This window comes from Schistocerca gregaria, chromosome 2 (assembly GCF_023897955.1).
Source record: "Schistocerca gregaria isolate iqSchGreg1 chromosome 2, iqSchGreg1.2, whole genome shotgun sequence".
NCBI lineage: Eukaryota > Metazoa > Arthropoda > Insecta > Orthoptera > Acrididae > Schistocerca > Schistocerca gregaria.
The window spans coordinates 979,106,540-979,127,009 of NC_064921.1; the positions used below are offsets into that span (position 1 = coordinate 979,106,540).

General features: G+C 41.3%; 1 protein-coding gene across 7 annotated transcripts in view; it reads right to left on the reverse strand.

The window, feature by feature from the left end:
- LOC126335458 (protein winged eye) overlaps nt 1-20,470 on the reverse strand; it is a 382,243-nt gene that overhangs the window by 54,263 nt on the left and 307,510 nt on the right. For 5 of the 7 annotated variants that reach the window (XM_049998751.1, XM_049998757.1, XM_049998752.1 and 2 more), the window contains exons 8-14: nt 13,150-13,269; nt 10,466-10,800; nt 8,544-8,864; nt 7,374-7,923; nt 5,152-5,582; nt 3,801-4,267; nt 479-729 (exon numbers count right to left, since the gene is read on the reverse strand). In XM_049998751.1, coding sequence (XP_049854708.1) covers nt 479-729; nt 3,801-4,267; nt 5,152-5,582; nt 7,374-7,923; nt 8,544-8,864; nt 10,466-10,800; nt 13,150-13,269 — 2,475 coding nt within the window. The remainder of the gene's footprint in view (nt 1-478; nt 730-3,800; nt 4,268-5,151; nt 5,583-7,373; nt 7,924-8,543; nt 8,865-10,465; nt 10,801-13,149; nt 13,270-20,470) is intronic. The other 2 variants (XM_049998753.1, XM_049998754.1) reach the window with 2 other exon arrangements.

Sequence of the window (20,470 nt, forward strand, 5' to 3'; positions counted from 1 at the left end):
AAACCAAAAATAACAATGATGATAATAACAACAACAATATTAATGCTATTGTGGTAGCATTATTCTATCAAACAAAGAAATTTTTTCTTTATATGAAGAGTCATTAATACAGAAGATGAAGTTATTTTCTGAACTGAACAACACTGAGAAGAGTGACAGTTATGGAAGATGAACTATCTTAAATATTCCAACACTTACATTTTCAATTCTGGGCTGAATGATGAACACCATTCTCAAATTTTATTAATACATTTAACCAACAAAAACTTGCTAATGGCTTATAATGACAATTTAAATAAAAATGTGTGTGTGTGTGTGTGTGTGTGTGTGTGTGTGTGTGTGTGTGTGTGTGTGTGTGTGTGTGTGTGTGCAATACATCTGTTCTAACAACCCTTCAGTATTGACAGTGGCTAATTTTACAGAGCAAAAATTTTCCTCTCGATACAGTAAATATAAAATGTTGTAAAAATGTACTTACCACTATGTTTCTCAGCATCTGCGCCAAATAATCCATCAAGTTTAGGGGTTGTGCCAGAAATGTCACCGTTAACTTTAGGTTTTGTCTTCATTAGACTGGCATTGCATTGGGGCATCTGTGTTTCTGCCAATATAGCTGCTGGCCTCAGTTTTGGGCGATTTGCCGTGAGTGTTGGTGGCTTCAAAATATCAAGCTTTGATGCTTTCAAACGAGGTGGCTCTGTTACTTTCTCCAATACAGGTGGTAAGTCTCTGTAACCCAATCACAAATTTAATACAACACATGGAAACAAACCAGTGGTATGTGTTCGTTACATTTCTGAAGTACACATAAGTACAACAGCAGAACAGAACACAAAAAGGAATGAACATTATAACTGAGGACTGTTTCCACAAATGTCAACATCTAAAAACAAAACAAAAAGTCCAAGAAATACATTTTATCAAATTACTTTAATAGTAAACATTGCTGACGTCTTTCAAAATTATATTTCACAAATAATCTCTAGATACATAATACAATGGAGGAAAAATATTTCTATGAGCTTTCATTTCCAAACAAAAAATACGTAAAAACCACATTTTTCCCCAAAACTGAACAGCGATAGATTAATTATTTTGTGGCAGCAATGTTCTAGTTCATTTTAACATAGTGAACAAATAATAATTTAATAAACTGGTTCATTAAGATACTGTACTTCATTATTTACATTGTTGTCAATTTGAATGGTAGCTTCTCTTTTATTAAACTAGTAGCAGTGGTCTTTAAACTGTGCATGTGACAAAGGAGGAGGAGGAGGAGGAGGAGGAGGAGGAGGAGGAGGAGGAGGAGATTAGTGTTTAACGTCCCGTCGACAACGAGGTCATTAGAGACGGAGCGCAAGCTCAGGTGAGGGAAGGATGGGGAAGGAAATCGGTCGTGCCCTTTCAAAGGAGTCATCCTGGCATTTGCCTGAATCGATTTAGGGAAATCACAGAAAACCTAAATCAGGATGGTCGCAGATGGGACTGAGCCGTCGTCCTTCCGAATGCAAGTCCAGTGTGCTAACCACTGCGCCACCTTGCTTGGTTGATCTTGCCCAAACATAGCATCAGAACCTGGGGACTGTGTGATGGTACATTTTCACAATTCCTTTTCTATTGTATGAAATACCCTATCTGGGGACATGTAACTCTGACCCCTAATGGGAAAACATGGTAAGGAGTTACACTGTCAAAAACTAACAATACCAGGGGTGGTCAAGTTTTTAGCCCGAGATAGTTACCATAATGTCTCGCACATACAACACCACCTACTTTTATGGTGACCCTTTGTGGGTATGCAAGTTAAATTTTGCAGCTCCAGCTTCGTTAGTTTTGTCACTATGATGCATTGTATGCTGTAGTGTAAGCAAAATGGCAAATACCGAGAGAATCAAGAAGTGTGTTGTGATTGAATATCTTCATGTGAAGGGAATGACGCTCAAGGAAATTGCGCAGGACATGCGAAATACACTTAAGGACAGTGCTCCATCTTATGCATCAGTGAAAACCTGGGTGTCCAACTTCAAAAATGGAAGAACAAGAATAGAAGATGCGGCAAGGAGCGGAAGGCCTTTCACCGTTGCCACTGACGAAACAGTGACTACAATTCACTATACGATTTTGCAGGATTGTCTAACAACATTGCAGCACATTGAAACCACATTTGAAATCTCCCATGGGTGTGGTCATGACATTGTTGTGGATATTTTGGGAATGCAGAAAGTTTCATCTAGATGGGTTCCAAAAGACTTGGATGCAGATCAGAGATGGGAGCATGTGCAGTGTTGTGAAGAAATTGTTCATCAATTTGAAGTGGATGAAGACAGCTTTCTTGCAAGGTATGTGACAATGGACAAAACGTGGGTTCACCACACTGATCCTGAGAAAAACAACAGTCCAAACAATGGAGACACTTTCATCCCCTACCCTAAAAAAATTTCGTGTGCAAAAAATCAGCCAGTAAGGTGATGGCATCGGTCTTCTGGGCTGCAGAAGGGGTAATTATGGGGGGAGGGGGGCTACTTGCAAAAGGGTGTAACTATCTATGCATCATACTATTGCACCCTCCTGTGCCATTTGTGAGAAGAGATAAATAAAAGAGGCGTGGAAAATCAGTGCATGGAGATCTTTTGTATCAGGACAATGCACCAGCACACAAAGCTCCTGCAACATTTGAAACTCTGAGTGACTGCAGGTTCGAATTGTTACGTCATCCACCATATTCTCCAGATTTGGCTCCCTCCGACTTTTTTCTTTTTCCAAGTTAAAAAAAGATCTCTAAGGGTGGTGATTTGATGATGATGATGCAGTGATTGATGCTTTGAAAGCTTGGGAGGACTCGACATCTAAGACATTTTATTTGAATGGTATGCAGAAGTTATCTGAGTGTGCCCGCAAGTGTATTAGTGTACACGGGTATTATATAGAAAAATAACTGGTATTATGAAATTTCTGTCATTCTTTATTTGTTAGGCTAGAAACCTTTCGCCCCCCGCTCTTAAATGTTTACCACAATCAATAGATATTCACATCTGCCAAACAAATTTTTTTAGATGGCAAGTTACAAAATTTTCATAGTTTTTATGAGCAACATTAAAAAGGGAAATAGTAAGTTTGCAAACAATCTGTGCACTACAATGGATTTGTCTCTTTCAGAAGTACACAACTAATGTATATAAGTTTTGCAATTTTTGCAGTTGCTGAATATTGTGAAAATGATCCTCAATTTTCTAATGCTTCATAGTTTTTCTCTGAACTGATAGGAAGGAGATACAGCACAACAATATGGTATAGCTGTTAACTGTGTAAACTGCATCAAAACTCAGAGCCACTAGTGACACCAAATTTTAACAGTCCTTATGTACATCAATACAACTTCTGTCTACGGTAACTGCCTAAAACCAATAACAGAACCTAACATATGCCAGTTCACTGGATTTCTATATTGATCCAAAACTTGAAAATTTATCCTGTGGGTTACAGATCGAAGTTAACTACTACTATTTAGAAATAAGGATACAACAATTTTAAATTGCAGTCAAATGCTCCAATTAAAAAACAGATAATCAGTTAATTTTAGATTAAATTGTTAGTGTAGTGGGGAACTGCACTATTTTTATGTCCAACTGTGACGAATCACTGATTAGATTTTAACAGAAGTTGAGAACAACTGGCTTAATGCCTGTCATGGGTGCATTTTTCTTAAATTCATACTGTTGAGCAAGTTATCAGTTTCCACAACTGATGATATTTTATAGTAAACAGTGTTTCTACAGAGAGGGAAGAGCTGTGTCACAAACCTGTTTGTTTTTGAAGCAGGGACTCTGCCTGTATTTCTTTGAGGTGAATTTGGTGTGAGCCTGTTGCAACGTTTCCGTGGCCTTCCTGGGCCTCTCTTGACTGGACTTTGCAGTACATTTGCACTTGAATTATTTGTAACTGCACAAGCTGGGCTCATGCCCATTTCTGATGGAGAAGTAGTTGCCACTGGAGCATTGTTTCCAGCAGTTAATAGGGTACTTTCTGCTTTCTTTGGTGTGAGGCGTGATAATTCACGTTGTTTTTCCTTATAGCGTCGTTGCAAGTCAGCCAGTCGCATTCGCATATTAAGCTCCATAGGACCCATGCTTTCATTGGACTGTGGGCTTGTAGCTGGTGACTGAGTCACACATGAGCCACCAGCTGCAGCTCCAGCTATGTTTGTGTTCTGCTGCTGTTCTTGAGGACTGGTAGCTTCAGAAGAGGATACCTGGTACTGGGGTCCCTGCTAAAGAAAATGTATAACTTTGTCAGAAATACATAAATAAAGAATAATACTGTAAAAGTCAAGAGCAAAGCCAAAAGGCTTAATCAGATGAAATTAACATATCTGTGTTTATACATCACCAGGAATTAAAACAACAAAAAACCAAAATGAAACAATTTTAACATAAAAATAACAAATTTTATGTTAAAGTAATATTGGGCATAATTGTAGCGTGTGAATTTTAAGACGATATACAGGCACTTTTACATAATTTTGGAAAGACAGAGATAGTGAATTATGGATTTTATTCTGACTTTTTCAACATGTATCACACAAGCTGAAAAAGATATGAGATCAGCTTTCTGTAAGAAGAGAGTATAAGAAAGTTTTCCAAACTCTTGAATAAATCAAAATCTCTTTCAGATCCATAAAATTTAATGATATACTCCAACAAATGCCATCAGACTAGGTTATGAGTGGAAACTTAAAAATATGACTAACACCCACATGTGGGAATATCGAACTACAGCACTCACAACTTAAAAGCTGCTTGAATTTACACTGAAATCTCTGTATAAGTCCATTAGTACACATTACACACTTTACGCCATTAGCAACTACACAACTTCAGTTTTTACCCTCAGAATCAGGCACTGCAATCAAGTATTGTTCAAGCCTTTCTCAGTCAAATGTCCATGACAGTTTTATTTAAATTGAAGATTATCTTTCTTTACAAGTGGAGATACTCCTGTTACTTACAATACCTTGTCACAGCCTACTATCACCAACTTGGCGTCACAAATAGTCCAGAATTTTTCATACTATCTTTCGCCTACGGCTTCCCCAACGTTTAATTTATGCGGTAGTTGTGAAAATAAATGCCGACGGCAAACACAATGACTTACTTTGTTAGCAGCAGATTTCTTGCACTGTCTGTCCAGTTTCCGTGTGCGGTAGTTACGATTCACATCTACGCCCGAGTCTGCTGATGAAGCCCTCTGGTGGACAGGTTTCGGTAGCTCCTGTGTGTTGTCATCAGGCTCTACATCTTGATCTTTTGACAAGTTGTGTCCTACTTCTTCCATAATTCGTTGCTCTGCAAGAGCACACAAAAGTCCCAGGCCACCAAGAACACCATTAACACTACTGCTGCTCGCAACGATGCTGACACTGCTACACCCACTGTTGATGTCGTTGTTGTTGCTGCTGCCATCACTATTGATGCTGGTTGTGGTGGTTGTTGTTGTTGTGGAGGTGGTGGTGGTTGTGCTCACTGTAAAGGTGCTGCTGCCACTGCTGGTGGTGCTGCTGTTTTGATCACTGGTGCTTGATGTCACTGCAGACATAAGCAGTATACAACTTATAAAGTGGTTGTCCAGAATCAGAATATCAGTATTCAAATATATGTTTTGAAATTTTACAGCATCTTTCTAGAGAAGTTAGGCAATAATTGAATTATCTGGCTTCATTTTTGTTTAGAAATCACAAGAGTGTTCTATATCTGTATCCACAATATAGAACCAATCCTAGAGTCAATACAGAAGACAATTCTCTATCCACCATACTTTTGGCTGTTCTTCCCATTCATTTGATGGATATATCAAGAACTGTTACTATAATTTCATAACAACTACAGGACAAGCTGGCACAATGCCATGTGTGGCATATTTGGGAAAAAGTATGAAAATGTGGAAAACCATATAACACACCTAGTAGAATAAAAAAAACACAGTTCTTCATTTAAAAAATGTCCTAAATATATTGTGGCTTCGAATTATACATTTATTAACAAATTTTGATATAATAGTACACTGAAGAGGTGGAGGATTCAGTTTTTCAGAGGGAGAGGTATGGTGATTCTTTTTTGATTCTTTTTTAATTCTTTTTAATGAAAAACCAAGTATTTTTACATGCTGGTCTTACACCCATTTCTAACAAAAAAGAAGATAACTCACATGAAGCTAAATAACTAAATAAACAATGTACACTATCTAAATGTACATTCGCAAGCCAGGTTACTATGTTTGTCTTAATTACTATTAGCGTAATTTAGGTTGTTAAAACAAAATATTCCATAAAATAAGAAACAAGAAGACAATTATCAGGAATATAAGAGATGGAGAGTAGGCAGAATTCAGGTGAACTACTACAAGAATATTGTGGCACAATTGTAGTTAGAACAGAGCCCCCTAAAATGATAAGCTGCAGCAAAAATTGAGGCAGAATAAAAACACACATAATCAAACAACTGGCAATATTCCAAGCTGTGATGTATGCTTTGTTCTAATAATGAAAATAATTAACAGCCCAAACTTTTGTGAAAGACTAAATTTGTGCTTGAATGGAGTTCGATACAGTGTATCTGCCCTTTCTTGGAAAGTAGTGCAGCAATTGACCAGTAAAACCAAGATTTCTTCCGTAAAAGCTTCAGGCTTACTGACCGATGTACAAAAAAGTCAGTAAATAATTTTAGACACTGACCATGGCCTTTCAGGTCAGAAGTTTCGAAAGAAGTACCATCAGCTATGAAGACCTGTCGAACAAGAGTCTTGCACTAGTGCAAAACTAGAATGTGCAACAACACATTTTCACCTTCTTGAACCTCACAGAGGGCTCCTTACTACTTAAATATGACCAATGACCATGTAAAAAGAAGAGTATACTGACAAAACCTTTAGTGTTTCTTAGGGAGTGTATCTCCTCCTGTACAACATGATACAATGCTTAAATTAATGGTAAAGTTATGTTAAATAGATGTATGTTACAGTAACTGACTTGCAAAGGGACAGAAGTGTCTTTGCCCGTAAATGTTACAATATGACACACATCATACACAGTACACTATCGGCTATTGCGAACATATACATTTGTAAAAGTTTAGTGCATAAATACAGAAGTAAACAATGAGGCAGGAAGTAAGTTTTATTCCCCACTGGCATTTATTCTTGTGATCTACAGACTCCACAGAAGAATTTCCAAATATGTACATATTCAGCTTTCTGGCATATTTTTTGCAGTGAGTGTGTATTGTCATTGTAAAACTGACTCCTCTTTCTACATCATAGCAAGAGGAGGTAGCTGTGAACCACAGATTATGAAAATAACTAACAGAAATTTTAACACTTACCAATAGCAGTTTCCAGAGGCACAGAGCAGCCATCCAATTCAGACTGCACTTTGTCGCCGTCTGTGTCCTGGACCTTTGGCACAGAGAGCATCTGCAACATCTCCACAGCTTTTTCATCAGCCAGAGTTGTCACCCTTGTAGGAACTGGTGACCTCAGTGTAGAAGTTGAAGTAGGAGTAGCATCAGTGACAATAGTAGGAACTGGTGAGATGGGTATTGGTGGGTTCGGCACAGGTGTGTTTGGCTCTGATGGCCTCTCTCTCTCAAACTGTTCAATACTGTTTGACAAAAGTTCTAGTCCACTGACATCGACAGGTGGTTGCTGCTGCTGCTGCTGCTGCTGCTGCTGCTGCTGAGCTGATGTTTCATCTTCACTGCATGGTGGAGTATCTGTCTGGTTGCTGGCATCAGCAACAGTGACAACTGATTCCAGACCTGGTGGAGGTTGTCCAGGTTGACTACCAGGATCCTCAGCCTCTTCACCATGGGAAGCAGCTACCTCTGGTGGTGGTGTAAGGCAGGCATCAGCAGGATTTACTGGTGATGTTGCCTAAAATGTATATTAGCTCATCTTAGTGACTAAAAATTGTATTAGATTCACACAACATTAGACAAAATAAAAAAAAGCAAAAGATTTGTGTCACCTTAGCAGTGAAGTATTTAATCTTCTTTGTCTTTGTGGATATCAGTCAGATGTGGCCGAGGAATTCTCATGACATTTTGCAGAATGGCTTGTGGATGAATATTCATTTGCAGCAAAATGTGATTGTGAGACAACCAAGAGCTACCCCCCCCCTTCCCCCCCCCCCCCAAAAAAAAAGCACACACACACACACACACACACACACACACACACACACACACACACACACACACAGGTTCTGTTATACACCTGTCACTGTGGGCTTTCAGTAATCTGTTATAAACCCTCAAATGTCACTGGCATACATAAAGAAAATGAGAACAAAATTATTTAACCCACGGAACACCATTATTTGTCTTACCCCGAGCAGAGTGTTTATTATTCTACACTGCGTGAAATATTTCACATGTAATATGCTTTATATTTCTCAAGTAAGAACTCTGTGCTCACTAAAGTAGTCTAAATTTCTGTGATACCCTTTGGGAAATAACAGATCTTTTAAAACTTAAATATGCTTGCATTCTTACCTGAGATCTCTTCCCAGTCTCTGTTTGCACTGCAGCAGATGGTTGCTGCTGTTGTTGCATTTGGGGTAGACACTGTGCTTGCTGTGGTTGAGATGGTACTTGAGTTGGGGGCTGAGGGGTGTGAGACAACTGTACAACTGCTGTTGCAGTGGCTGTTGCAGCTGTGGCAGCAGCAGCTGATGGGTGCTGCTCATAAAAAAAGTGAGTTGTTGCAATGTTGGTTGCCGGGAAGATTGGTGCTGTGGTAGTAACTTCAGAACTAACAGCGCGGGTGAGTGTAGGCGCCTTGACCTCCAGTGCTGTACAGTCTGCTGCTTCAACCTATGTAATAGATTCATTGGTTATCAGTTTGTTTTTGAAGAAGCCATTTGTTTTATTAAATATTAGGACAAAATCAAGTAATAATGTAATTTGAAGTATCATCCCAATTATCAATAGTTCAGAATTTTAGAATTTAGCTTTGTTCAGTTTTCATTAGCTTGAAGAAAACTTTTAAACACATCTTAAACCACAATAATGAAGTATTTAATGAATATCAGCAGAAAAAACATTTGCTAATGTAAGAAACTGTATCAAATATAATGAAGTTGTGAGAGGCGATGTAATATTCTTTATAATCTGACATGCAAATACCATGTTGCTTTCTCCAGTGTTACACATATATTATACTGTACTTTGTCACTCATATTTCATCAGTTCAGTGTTGGTAAAAACTGCACAGTGAATAATGACTATTGTGAAATCACACTAATGGTGTACATGCTAGGAAACTATCTGAATAATTCAAGTCAATACAACAACTTCCTGCTAAGGAAGCCGACACCCTAGGATATACAAAAAGATTCTCTCTGAAACACTGTTAGCTCCATGACATTTCCAAGATTCTAAAACTGTGTTAAATATCTGACATCAACACAGTTTGCAAGAACTCAGATCACTTTGCTCACACAATTTATTCCTCATAAACCATAGCTAAATCCAGTGGAACTAGTCTGGAACCTATTGCTTGTGGACTTTAACATCACTTACTGGAACTTTTGAGAACATGTAAAGGTATAGTCTTGCAAGTTTTACTTGCCTTTTACGAACAGCGAAAGCAATGGCAGCCCATTATGAAGTGTGGTCACACAATCCGACTGCTGTTGATTTGAATTAATTTGACTATCACATTTCTGGACTGGTCAAAAGCAATGTAAGACACCCTATGAATTAATCTGTTCTTAAGATATTAGTAAACCATTGGACAAATATGCTAATGAAGAACCCCAGTTACAAAGCACAAGAGAATACGGTGCTAAATGAAATTCCTGTATTTCATAATTCCTAAATGGTTGGCATGTCCTCTCTTTTCTAAAACATGGTACCTATACATGTGAGTAAAACCATCTCCCACATTATTTAAAAAACTGGAAATATTGTGTCATCATCTACATCTACATGATTACTCTGCTGTTCACAATAAAGTGCCTGGCAGAGGGTTCAATGAACGACCTTTAAGCTGTCCCTCTACCATTCCACTCTCGAATGGTGCATGGGAAAAACCAGCAATTCATTTTTTCTGTGCGAGCCCTGATTTCTCTTATTTTATCATGATGATCATTTCTCCCTATGTAGGTGGGTGCCAACTTGCAAAAGTTTTACTCTAGTTGACTTATTACGGGTTCATTAGATTATCATCAATGTATAGCACTAAACCAATGGCTTCATAAAATCAGAACTGTTTTGAATGCGGCTTCACTAACATAATTACTACAAGTGAGCCTCATATGGAATGAAATATCTTGTCTGCTCTGAATGGAACAAATGAAGAAAAATATTATGTTTTACATATCTCATGAAGCTACAAAATTGCACAAATCTCTATGGCAGATTCTAGAGCAGAAATAATGCTTTTAGTAGGGTTCCAATGTTTCATAGCTCACCTTGATTACAGTGGTCCTCTTCTTAGTGGAAGTGTGTGCAGGCTGCGGCTGCTCAGCAGCTGCGGTAGCATGAGCTGTCAGTGTAAACTGCGGTTGCACAAGGATGCGCGTTGTTGTGGTGGTCTCTGCAGCTGCTGCGGCGGTTGCAGGTGCAGTTTCCGGTGGATGTTCAAACAGCTGGATATGCTGCTGAGGCTGTGGCTGCTGTGGCTGTGGCTGAAGTGTGGGAAACCCGACACCCACACCCACACCCACTCCTGTTGCAGCTGTAGCGGAGCTACCAGACCACAGAACAGCCCGCTGCAGGTGCTCTGCAAAACACGGACCGCAGCCCGCTGTCCGACGAACTATGTCAAGATGCGAGGGAACAGGAATTGCCACCTCCACCAATGGCACCAGGGATGGGTCATTCACTCTCACATTTATCCACCTACAGTTGCTGCCAGGGATTGTGGTAAGTTTCGAGGAAGTGGCAAGGAAATGAAAAGCCATTTGATGAGCATATAACTAACAATCAGAATGGAGTTTGACTCATGGTTTAACCTTTTTCACTGTCTGATGAGTGGCAAAATTTATGAAAATATAGTATTTAATAAGTAGTTGGTGTAAACAAGGTAGTATAGGTATATTCCAGTTTCAAAAAACAATTTGGCATATAGATCAGAGATCTGCTCAACAGACCAGTGGAAGTGACAAGATTTTCTGAATGAAGTTTAAATGTTGTAAATAGTCTTTACAGGTTTGCTGCTGGATTATGTTGTGCAAATTACACAATATTTCCCCTGAGCAACTGTGACACCTTCAAGTGGTTCAACCTTGTTGGTGGTTAGGAAATATTGTGGAATTTGCACAACATGATCTGGCGGCAAACCCGTGAAGACTATTTACAACATATTTGCCAGGAAAGTTTGAAGAGTCACAATGTTTAGATGATAAGTAAAAGAGAAGGTTGGGTGGGTTTTTAAAGTTCACCAAGATGAACAAGAAACATCAGCTCAATAACAGGAATAATTTCAGAGGAGGGTAGTGGAGGAATGCCTACAAAAGCTGTGTGGGTGGTAATAAATACTGGGTAGAATTGGTGGTTAAACCAAAGAAATGATTAAAGAAAATTGGGAATGGATTTGGGAATAAAAGAAATGACCAGTGGAAGAAAATTGGTACCATACTTCCTGGATTTCTTTTTCATGTATGTACCTAAGGGTACATATTATTGTTAAATAATGCTGAAATGATTGTTAAAATAACTCTGGCACAAAGAAGTAAGTTCCATAGACTATGAATGATGAACAGATAGATGTTGGAATAATAAGAATGCATTTTGCAACGAACAACACACTGAACAGAGTAAATTGTAACAGGAGTTATAGAAACAGTAGAATTATGTCCACGAAATGTGTGGACACAAAAATCTAGAACTGAGCTGAAGATTGACAAATAAAGGACATAAAAACTTCTGAAGAACAATCAAAAGGAGCTACACCAGAGTAATTGTCTTTGACACAATGAAGGATTGAGAATAGTGTGCAATTAAGCACTTGCACAAGCATTCATTATCTAATCGCTTGTTGTTGACAGTTCGGTTCACAACTTATTGGTTGGGTTTGCATGTTTGCTCAGCTGCAATCTTAATGCTGCTTGTATTGGGAACCTGACTAATGTGATCACAGATCAATTCAACTGTCCACTATATTTTTACTTCTCTTGTAGACATACTGTCATCTGCAACAACTGGTCTCTATGGATGCCTCATAACAAATTAAAACATTATTAGCGAGATGTTTTGGCTACTGATCGGAACCTGCAATCATATATACCTATTAGTAATGGCGCCAACTGTTTAAAGCCTATCTGTGGTTCTGCTAAGATGCACCAGACAAAGATATTTACAAAATATTACATTACAGTTTTCGTGAAAACAATTTCCCAGGTTTGGTGGAGCAAAGATTGCAGCATTGTATTAGTATTTGTAGGGGCAAACTTTTATACCACCCTAACGTATGTTTTCCACCTTTTTCATAAAATAGTTCAGGGAACTGGTGGGATGGTACTTTACAATGACCACTGCTGTTTCTACCCCCATATGCACTCAGATGCAGCTGAGACTGAATGAAGATATGTCAATACGAGTAAACAGTGTGCTATGGATTAAATGAGCTAAAAATCTGTAAGATGGGGTTAGGACGAATCTGAGTAGGTGGCCTGTGTCAAGGTGCACAAAATCAAGGACATGGCCAGAGAAGCACACGGAACATCAATGGAGAAAATGTTATACGAGCAATATAACATGGCACTTTTCTGGGAGTGGAGAAACTTTGGAAGTCAAATGACCGGGCCAGTATAGACTGTTCCTGCCTGTTATGCTGGTTAGGAAAAATACAGCGACTGTTCCTGCCTGTTATGCTGGTTAGGAAAAAATACAGCGTGCAGCTACCAACCAGATGACGGATCTGGGTTAGCCGTGGGACACGCCTTGTTGATTCCAATACACTGCTCGACCTGTGAGCAGGATGCAGAGCATGTTCCCCACGACTTCGTCGCCTGCAAAAGCAAAAGTGCCACATGGTGCACCCAGCAGCCCCCGCAAAAAGTGCCGAGTCATATTGTACGTGTAGTACTAAAGAGAACAATGGGGAAAGACGACAGCAACCCAAGTAGCGCACGTCGATACGTGGAATACATACCTATGTTGGCGGCAGGAATGAGAAGCAGGTGTCCGGAGAGAGGGTCCCTCACAAGTTGGTACCCAACTGGCGGCGGCAGGGGTGAGTGGTCCGCGGCACCCAGCTGTACTGGCACTGGTGCTGAAACACCACCACACACAGCATAACTCAGTAGTGCCTCTTATTGTCCAACATTGTATCTGGGAGTTCAAACATTTTTATGCATGTTGTACAGTTCAGCGCGAGCACCAGTTGTAGGTTGACAGATACTGAAATGGTACTCCACATCTCACCGCATGTTCATAAGCATGATAGTTGTTATGGCCTAACATTCCCACGATAGTGGGGAGAGGGGGTCAGACGCCCGTATCCTGCTGGAAAATGACGTCGGGAGGCATCTGTGGAACTCCACTGTAGTTTGTCAACAGGTCGCGATAGGTGTGCCCTGTCACTGGCGGGCGTGCACCATGTGACTCAGCACAGTTCAGGAACTGGTGAGGATCTTGGAGAGTGTCTTTATCGATTATGTATTTACCCAACACCATTAAATGTCGAGTTCTTTCATTACAAGGATTTGTTTTAGTATCTCTCTAGCCGGACACCCTGTGTGTATCAGTGGGAGTCCCCGAAATCAGTCCTACTTTCGTGTTTTAGAGAATTAATGAAGCCTCACGTAGAGCAGGGAAACAGACTCGACAAATCAAGCCAAAACCTGCTTGACAAATCGAGCAAAGGAACTAATTTCGAACCTCCACTTTTCTTTGTGATCGCAACAAAAATACAAAGAAATGCAACTACCAACTATTGTACAAAGTGCATAACTAAACGGATGGCAAATAACGAAACCGAGCAGACAAGTTCTTCATTTCTCTTGCCACTGCGTCCGTAGTCGGTTTACGAGAAGGTATCAAATTCGTGTTTGCAACTACAAAATAATTCGTACTATATTACCAATAACGTCTTGTTTTATACAGTTAAAACAGCGTCAAGAGTCAGGAATGAAATATACGTACAGTCTTGGTTTTCTTCTAGACCTAAAAACAGTTTGTTCCAAAAGATACTGAAGTGTGATTTTTACTCGCAGAAGAATCAGACAAAAAGCTGTCAATAAAAACACTTGAATTCTTTTAAACAAAATTTTTACTGATCTAGAAGGAAACGAAAATTGTAAACATGTTTTACTGAAGACCACTTACGATGTTTTTGAATGAATAAAACTAAACGAGTAGGGTAGGGTGTCACAATTACAACCAGAACTGAAATTAAATGAAGTAATAGTAAATAAACAGAAAAATACGATTTTGATGTGATATTTTCATGTGGAATCCACTATTTAAAATTACTACGGATAATTACTGTAAGATAGGGGAAAAGGGGGGGGGGGAGGGATGGATACGCAAAAAAGATATCCCGGGAGAGGATGGAGATGCAGATGAAAGTAGCAAGAAGTTGATAGACACGAATGTCTAGTTACAAAATAGAATTGCTAGTAAAAGCCATCTGCGAAATTATTAAACAACGCAGTAAGCTGTTTACTACGACCGAACTCTAAACCTTTTAGCAGTGTATGCCTTACATACTAAATCGTATAAGAGTAACTTTGAAGCACTTTTTGCGTTAAGTGTAGGAACAACTGTAAGTGTTCCTTCCTTCCTATTATGCTACATACAAATTCTGTTCTGATCTACCGTCTTCACAAAGTTTGCCTGGCGCCATAAATGCAATAATTCCATTTCATCTGTAATCTATTGCCGCTTTACTGCCCTCTATGTATTAATGATTCCTCTATTTTACCGTCCGACGGCCCGATCTAATGCATTCCATTTAAAGAAAGCTGAGGGTTATTCGACTTTACTCATCGGTGGACCGTGTTCAGATTTCCAGTTCACACAGTTACGCCCCAGACATTCCTCTTGGAAAACTAACGAGGTTGTTAGATATAGGCACCACCTTAGGTAGTTTGAAGTATGTGAAATGTTAATGATGACTTAAGACAGGCTTCTGGAAGAGGTGTACACAATGGTCGCGTGACGTCAGCAGACGCCGCGGTGCGAGAACATTCGAGAATGGGCGTTATTCGTTGCTTATTCCGAGAGTCAAGCGTCTAGACGACAGTACCCCTCACACTATGACTCCTCAGAGAGAGAGAGAGAGAGAGAGAGAGAGAGAGAGAGAGAGAGAGAGAGAGAGAGAGAGAGAGAGAGAGGGGGGGGGGGGGGGGGGGGAGAAAAGAACTGTCGTGTTTACATGGATGGACGCCTTCTCCAGCAGAGTAAGATTTCGGCTTCTCATACGATGCTGCGTTCCTGTTTCATAGGTCCCAACATACAAGATTTCTGAATTCATCTCTCGATTAATTACACGGCATTCTCGGAACCATCCTCGGTTATCCTGCGTTAAGAGTGTTCACTGTTTGAAAGAATAAAAGAATGAAAGTTTTAAATCCATATGACGATGAAAAGTCGGATTTTTAACGTTCGTTGTTTCAGATTTAATTAACTTTCCATAGTAATTTTCCTTTCCTCTTTGTCAGTAGACGAAATGTGGTATCACAGGCCGCTGACAGGCCAAAAGCTGCAGTCTTTTGTTATTCGTTTGGAACGGGTGACAAGATGCAACCGTTGCGCAACATTTCGACAGAGCAGATGTTTTTTCTTAATTGAGCTCAAATGGCTCTATGCACTATGGGACTTAACATCTGAGGTCATCAGTCCCCCTAGACTTAGGACTATTTAAACCTAACCAAACTAAGGACACCATACACATCCATGCCCGAGGCAGGTTTCGAACCTGCGACCGTAGCAGCAGCGCGGTTCCGGACTGAAGCGCCTAGAACCGCTAGGCCACAGCGGCCGGCTTCTGAATTGAGTTTCATTCCCGCTTCCAAGAGCTTCCACCACGCATTTAATTTATTTTTCAATTTTTACTATTTTTATTGAAGATTGACGTGTGGCTGTTTGTCTTTGGAACGTGACGAGTTCTAACAAAAATCGCGTTGTAAATAGCGGTGTGATAATGGCAGACAGAGTGAGAGAAATGGTCTCCACTTACCAGAACACTCAATGCGATCGGGAATCTTCGGCAAAAGAAGACAGTTTTAACGAAAAAACCTGTATTCATAAAAGGCTGCGCGACAATGTTGCTGGCACCATTCGTATCTCGCGTAAAGGATCATGACGGTAAATTGAGAGAGTATCACGAGAGTGTCTGACCAGCAGTCATTCCTCGCCTGGTGACGCTGCTATCGCCTGGTCGGGTTTATATCGATAGTAAGTCGCTGGTCATAATGTTCTGGCTGATCTGTGTATATCCGTATAGCTGTACGGGGAAGACATCCTTTAAAAACTAAAAATATGCGACGGTGACAAACAACGGGGAACCATTTCATCTTCAGATCACTAAGTAGTTACAAGAGGAAGTTCTGAGAACAAATAACTGTTTTAGCAGTTTTTATAATTATATATGAACTACAGTGCCGCATCCCTCTCGTTCGACGAGGGGCCCGTTCCTTCAGTCAGTGCAGTGCAGTGCAATCAGTGGGAAGGACCCTTTCAAAGCAATCACGTTCGCAGCAGTAGCTGCCGCTCCACTGATTCTCCATCGGAGGAAGACGGGCTTCAGCCAACGGCCTTCGGTACCACGCATTGGTGACCCTTGTCCTGGCTCTTTGCTACGTGGCCGAACGATCGTCTCTGATGCAAGTCACGGTGACTCAACGAGCTCCGGAGTCCTCGGCAATTCATGAAGTATCCTCCTAATCAGGAAAACCGCGTTTCCACCTGACTGTGAGCTAAGTTCACCTATTAATGCTTTACAACTTCTTGGCGCTCTGATCCGTCTCATGTCGTCATTTCGTCTTTTATGACCCAGGCGTCGACAAGACCCCAATTGATTGCCAAGAGTGTAACATGATCTACATATCACAAGCTTTGGGAAGATCGCAGTAAACACCAAATGGCGATATTTTATTATTTAAGGCTCATAATACTAGGTGGATAAATGTATTGGTAGCAGTCGAAGAACTATTCTGGAATCGAAATTGTGATACGCTAAGTAAACTGTTTCTGGCTGGCTCGGAGCACTTCGCGACTTAACTTCTGAGGTCATTAGTCGCCTAGAACTTAGAACTAATTAAACCTAACTAATGTAAGGATATAACACACATCCATGCCCGAGGGAGGATTCGAACCTGCGACCGTAGCGGTCGCTCGGCTCCAGACTGCAGCGCCTAGAACCGCAAGGCCACTCCGGCCGGCAAACTGTTTCTGCTAAAACGTAAGACTACATTTGGATTCATTACTTTCTCGAATGTTTTGGAAAAAATATGAAAATTGGACGATAATTATGCAAACGCAAATGTTTCAGCTGAGGAAGGCCAACAGGTATGATCTCTTAATCCGGCAAATCGCCATGGGCAAGTGTTGGTTTAGTTTAGGACAACGCGGCAAAGCAAGCAGTGGAAACATATGCAATGTTGGACGCCAGGTAGGCAAATAAACGTTCTTCGGGACGTGACTGTCTGGGGCTGCAGAGAGGCTGTGCAGACGAAAGGGCAGCAGACGAGAGGCAGTTAAGAAAGGGGCGAGGCAGGGGTTGCGAGCAGGGCAGGGCAGAGCAGGCGCCTGAAACAGGATCCCAGTGAGCCGCCGGCTTGGGTTTCCGTAGCCTGCAGCTGCCGGTCACGGCCGCAGTCCGCGCTCAAACTTTCAGTTTTCGCCCCCACAAAACACTCAAAACCACACGGTACTCTATCATATTTCTATTCCATATACACACTCCGCAAGCCACCGTGCAACGCGCAGCGGATGATTTTCTACCTACACAGTTTCTCTAAATTTCGCCAACGGCGTTTCGTGAGAAGTAAGTACATCACCTGCCCGCCCGCTGGCCGTGCGGTCTAACGCACGGCTTTCCGGGCGGGAAGGGGCGCCTGGTCCCCGGCACGGATCCGCCTGGCGGATTTGTCCGGTGAACCGGCTTGCGGGGTATGGAAGTACATGTAAAAGCAATTTCTGACATGTACTTCTCAAATTTTGAGACATACACTTTTTAAATGATCCATCTCTCTGAACTGCAATTTCTCGGAAATTATGTACTAAGCCCTGATGTAAACCTATTATTATTTAAAACATGTTTGTTATTATCACTTTCATATTCATTTAATGGGCATTAGAAGTGGGGTTGAAAGCTACTGCAGTTAGATTTTTTTTTGGGGGGGGGAGGGAGACGACTAACCTGTAACAAAATGCGATTCCCCCCCCCCCACCACCACCACCCCCGCACCTCAGTCCCCAAGAACCGAACCCAGAATCCATGCCTCGTTGACCGGTCGTAAGGAAGTGTAGAAAGACATGGATAATGACAGCTTTCTTTGCATGTGGATAAAGGTGAGATGATGCCTATAACACCAAGAATTAACCAGATACTATCTGATTACGAGGATTCTTCAACAAAGGAATGCATTCCATTGTTGAATCCTTGTTGGCACTCAAAGTTTAGAGGTAATGAAAATTTGAAGTGCGTCAACAACCGTCATGTCTCTTCGCTACGACTCGTTTATTGTGGGCGTGCTGGTTTCGTCGGTAACATGGGCGGTCAGTTTGTTTCTTTACTGGAGAACTTCTGGCATAGGGTTGCAAGTTGAATAAATAAAAAAAAAAGCCACTGATGATGGCACATTGGTGCCAAAACATGTTTGGGTACTGAGAGAAACGGTGTTTTGCATAACTGGCGGACCTCACATCCAACAAGATTCTCTTTGGTAATCCAGGAAGACAAAGAGGGTGAGATGGATCTCGAGCAAGATGGCTGGATGGAGTGGAAAAAGACCTACGAAAGCTCGGATGCAGAAACTGGAGGGGGGGTAGCATGTCACCGTAATGGATGGCGGAAGCTCGTTGGGAAGGCAAAGGTTTATCCTGGAATGTGGCGCCACAGAAAAAGATATTTTTGACAATGTAGAGTATTACATACATGCGCTACTGTTTGTCCTCATACGGAGAAATGTTTGCGACTGAGAAATTTGCAAACAAATCCCAGTTACAATACCTCTCAGCAAGTAAATTTTATGGCGTCATTCCTGCAGTAACAAATACTTCTAGGCTTAACGCTGCGCTCACACAACATCAGGGTCCTTTGCGCAAATAGTCAAATGAAGAAGCGATGAGTGCCGCATTGAGAAAATGAAAAAAAGCAAAATGTGTTGAATTGGGGGCGAGAAACTATGGCAGCTAGCGCAGGTGGAACCCAGTGGAGTGTGACGTATCTAATCTGCTACGGACCGCCACCTGCCACAGCGCGCCGCCCACAAAACTCAAAGCACATAACACACCGCAAAAACGTTTCTTTGAAAAGACGTCCACGTTGTTTCCTTCAACGCATACGCATATTTTCTTAATGCACGCAATTAGTGGTGTTGGGTAAACGTGAGTGAGATAGTCACGGTCTAGCACTCAAGATACGCTGGTATCTAAGACATTACGAACGGAGTGGGGGGTTTGCATGGGGACATTGGTACCATTGCTGAATGAGAGTCGCTGATCGCCTGATTCGATTTAACGAAACCGCGGAATACTTTGAGCAGAATCGATCGTTCGCACACACCTAGAGTCAGTGAATCAGTAACTGTTTGTTCGTTGAAACCTTATCGTGCGGCAGCCGTTTCGATTCTGTTAATCTTTCCTAAAACCTGTTATCACTCGTACGGAATTCAAAAGTAAGATAGCGCATATGTTTGGCCAGAACAACGCCATGTGCAAGAAGCACGCTTTCCCCCTCACAGGTCGATACTGCTCCAGGAGCTGCCACCCTTCCCAAAGAGCGTTGAGGAAAGTCTTCGGCGGAAGCAACGGAACGCCCCAAAGACGGGGGGAAACGCTCCAAATCTGAGAAATGAACGTCGTTACGTCTTGGGCGCATTTTCCGGTAGACGGTGCGTGCAGAAGGGGGAAAGTGCTGTAGAAGCTGGTGTCTGCGTCGGCTATTCTACTGCAGCGAGAGAAGGACGTGTTTCGACATCAATGTATGCGGAGCGAAATATGGTCTTCTCTCTCAGATTATTTGCTCCGCCGAGATCAGAGTATGCGGAAGAACGTTTTGTTACAAATAACCTTAGGATCCATTTTCGGAAAGTAGATAATTCACAACGACAAAATATACTGTGCACGAAAACTGACTTTTTTTGATTGCATACTGAATGGGGGTGTCCTGGGTTCGAACGTAAGGCCACGACAATCCTCTGGAACGCGCTGTTCATGGTATCACCTACAGGTGTGATTCGATACTTGAGAGGAACCTTATGAGAAAGGGGTGATCGGACGCCAATGAAACTTCGCGTAAACAC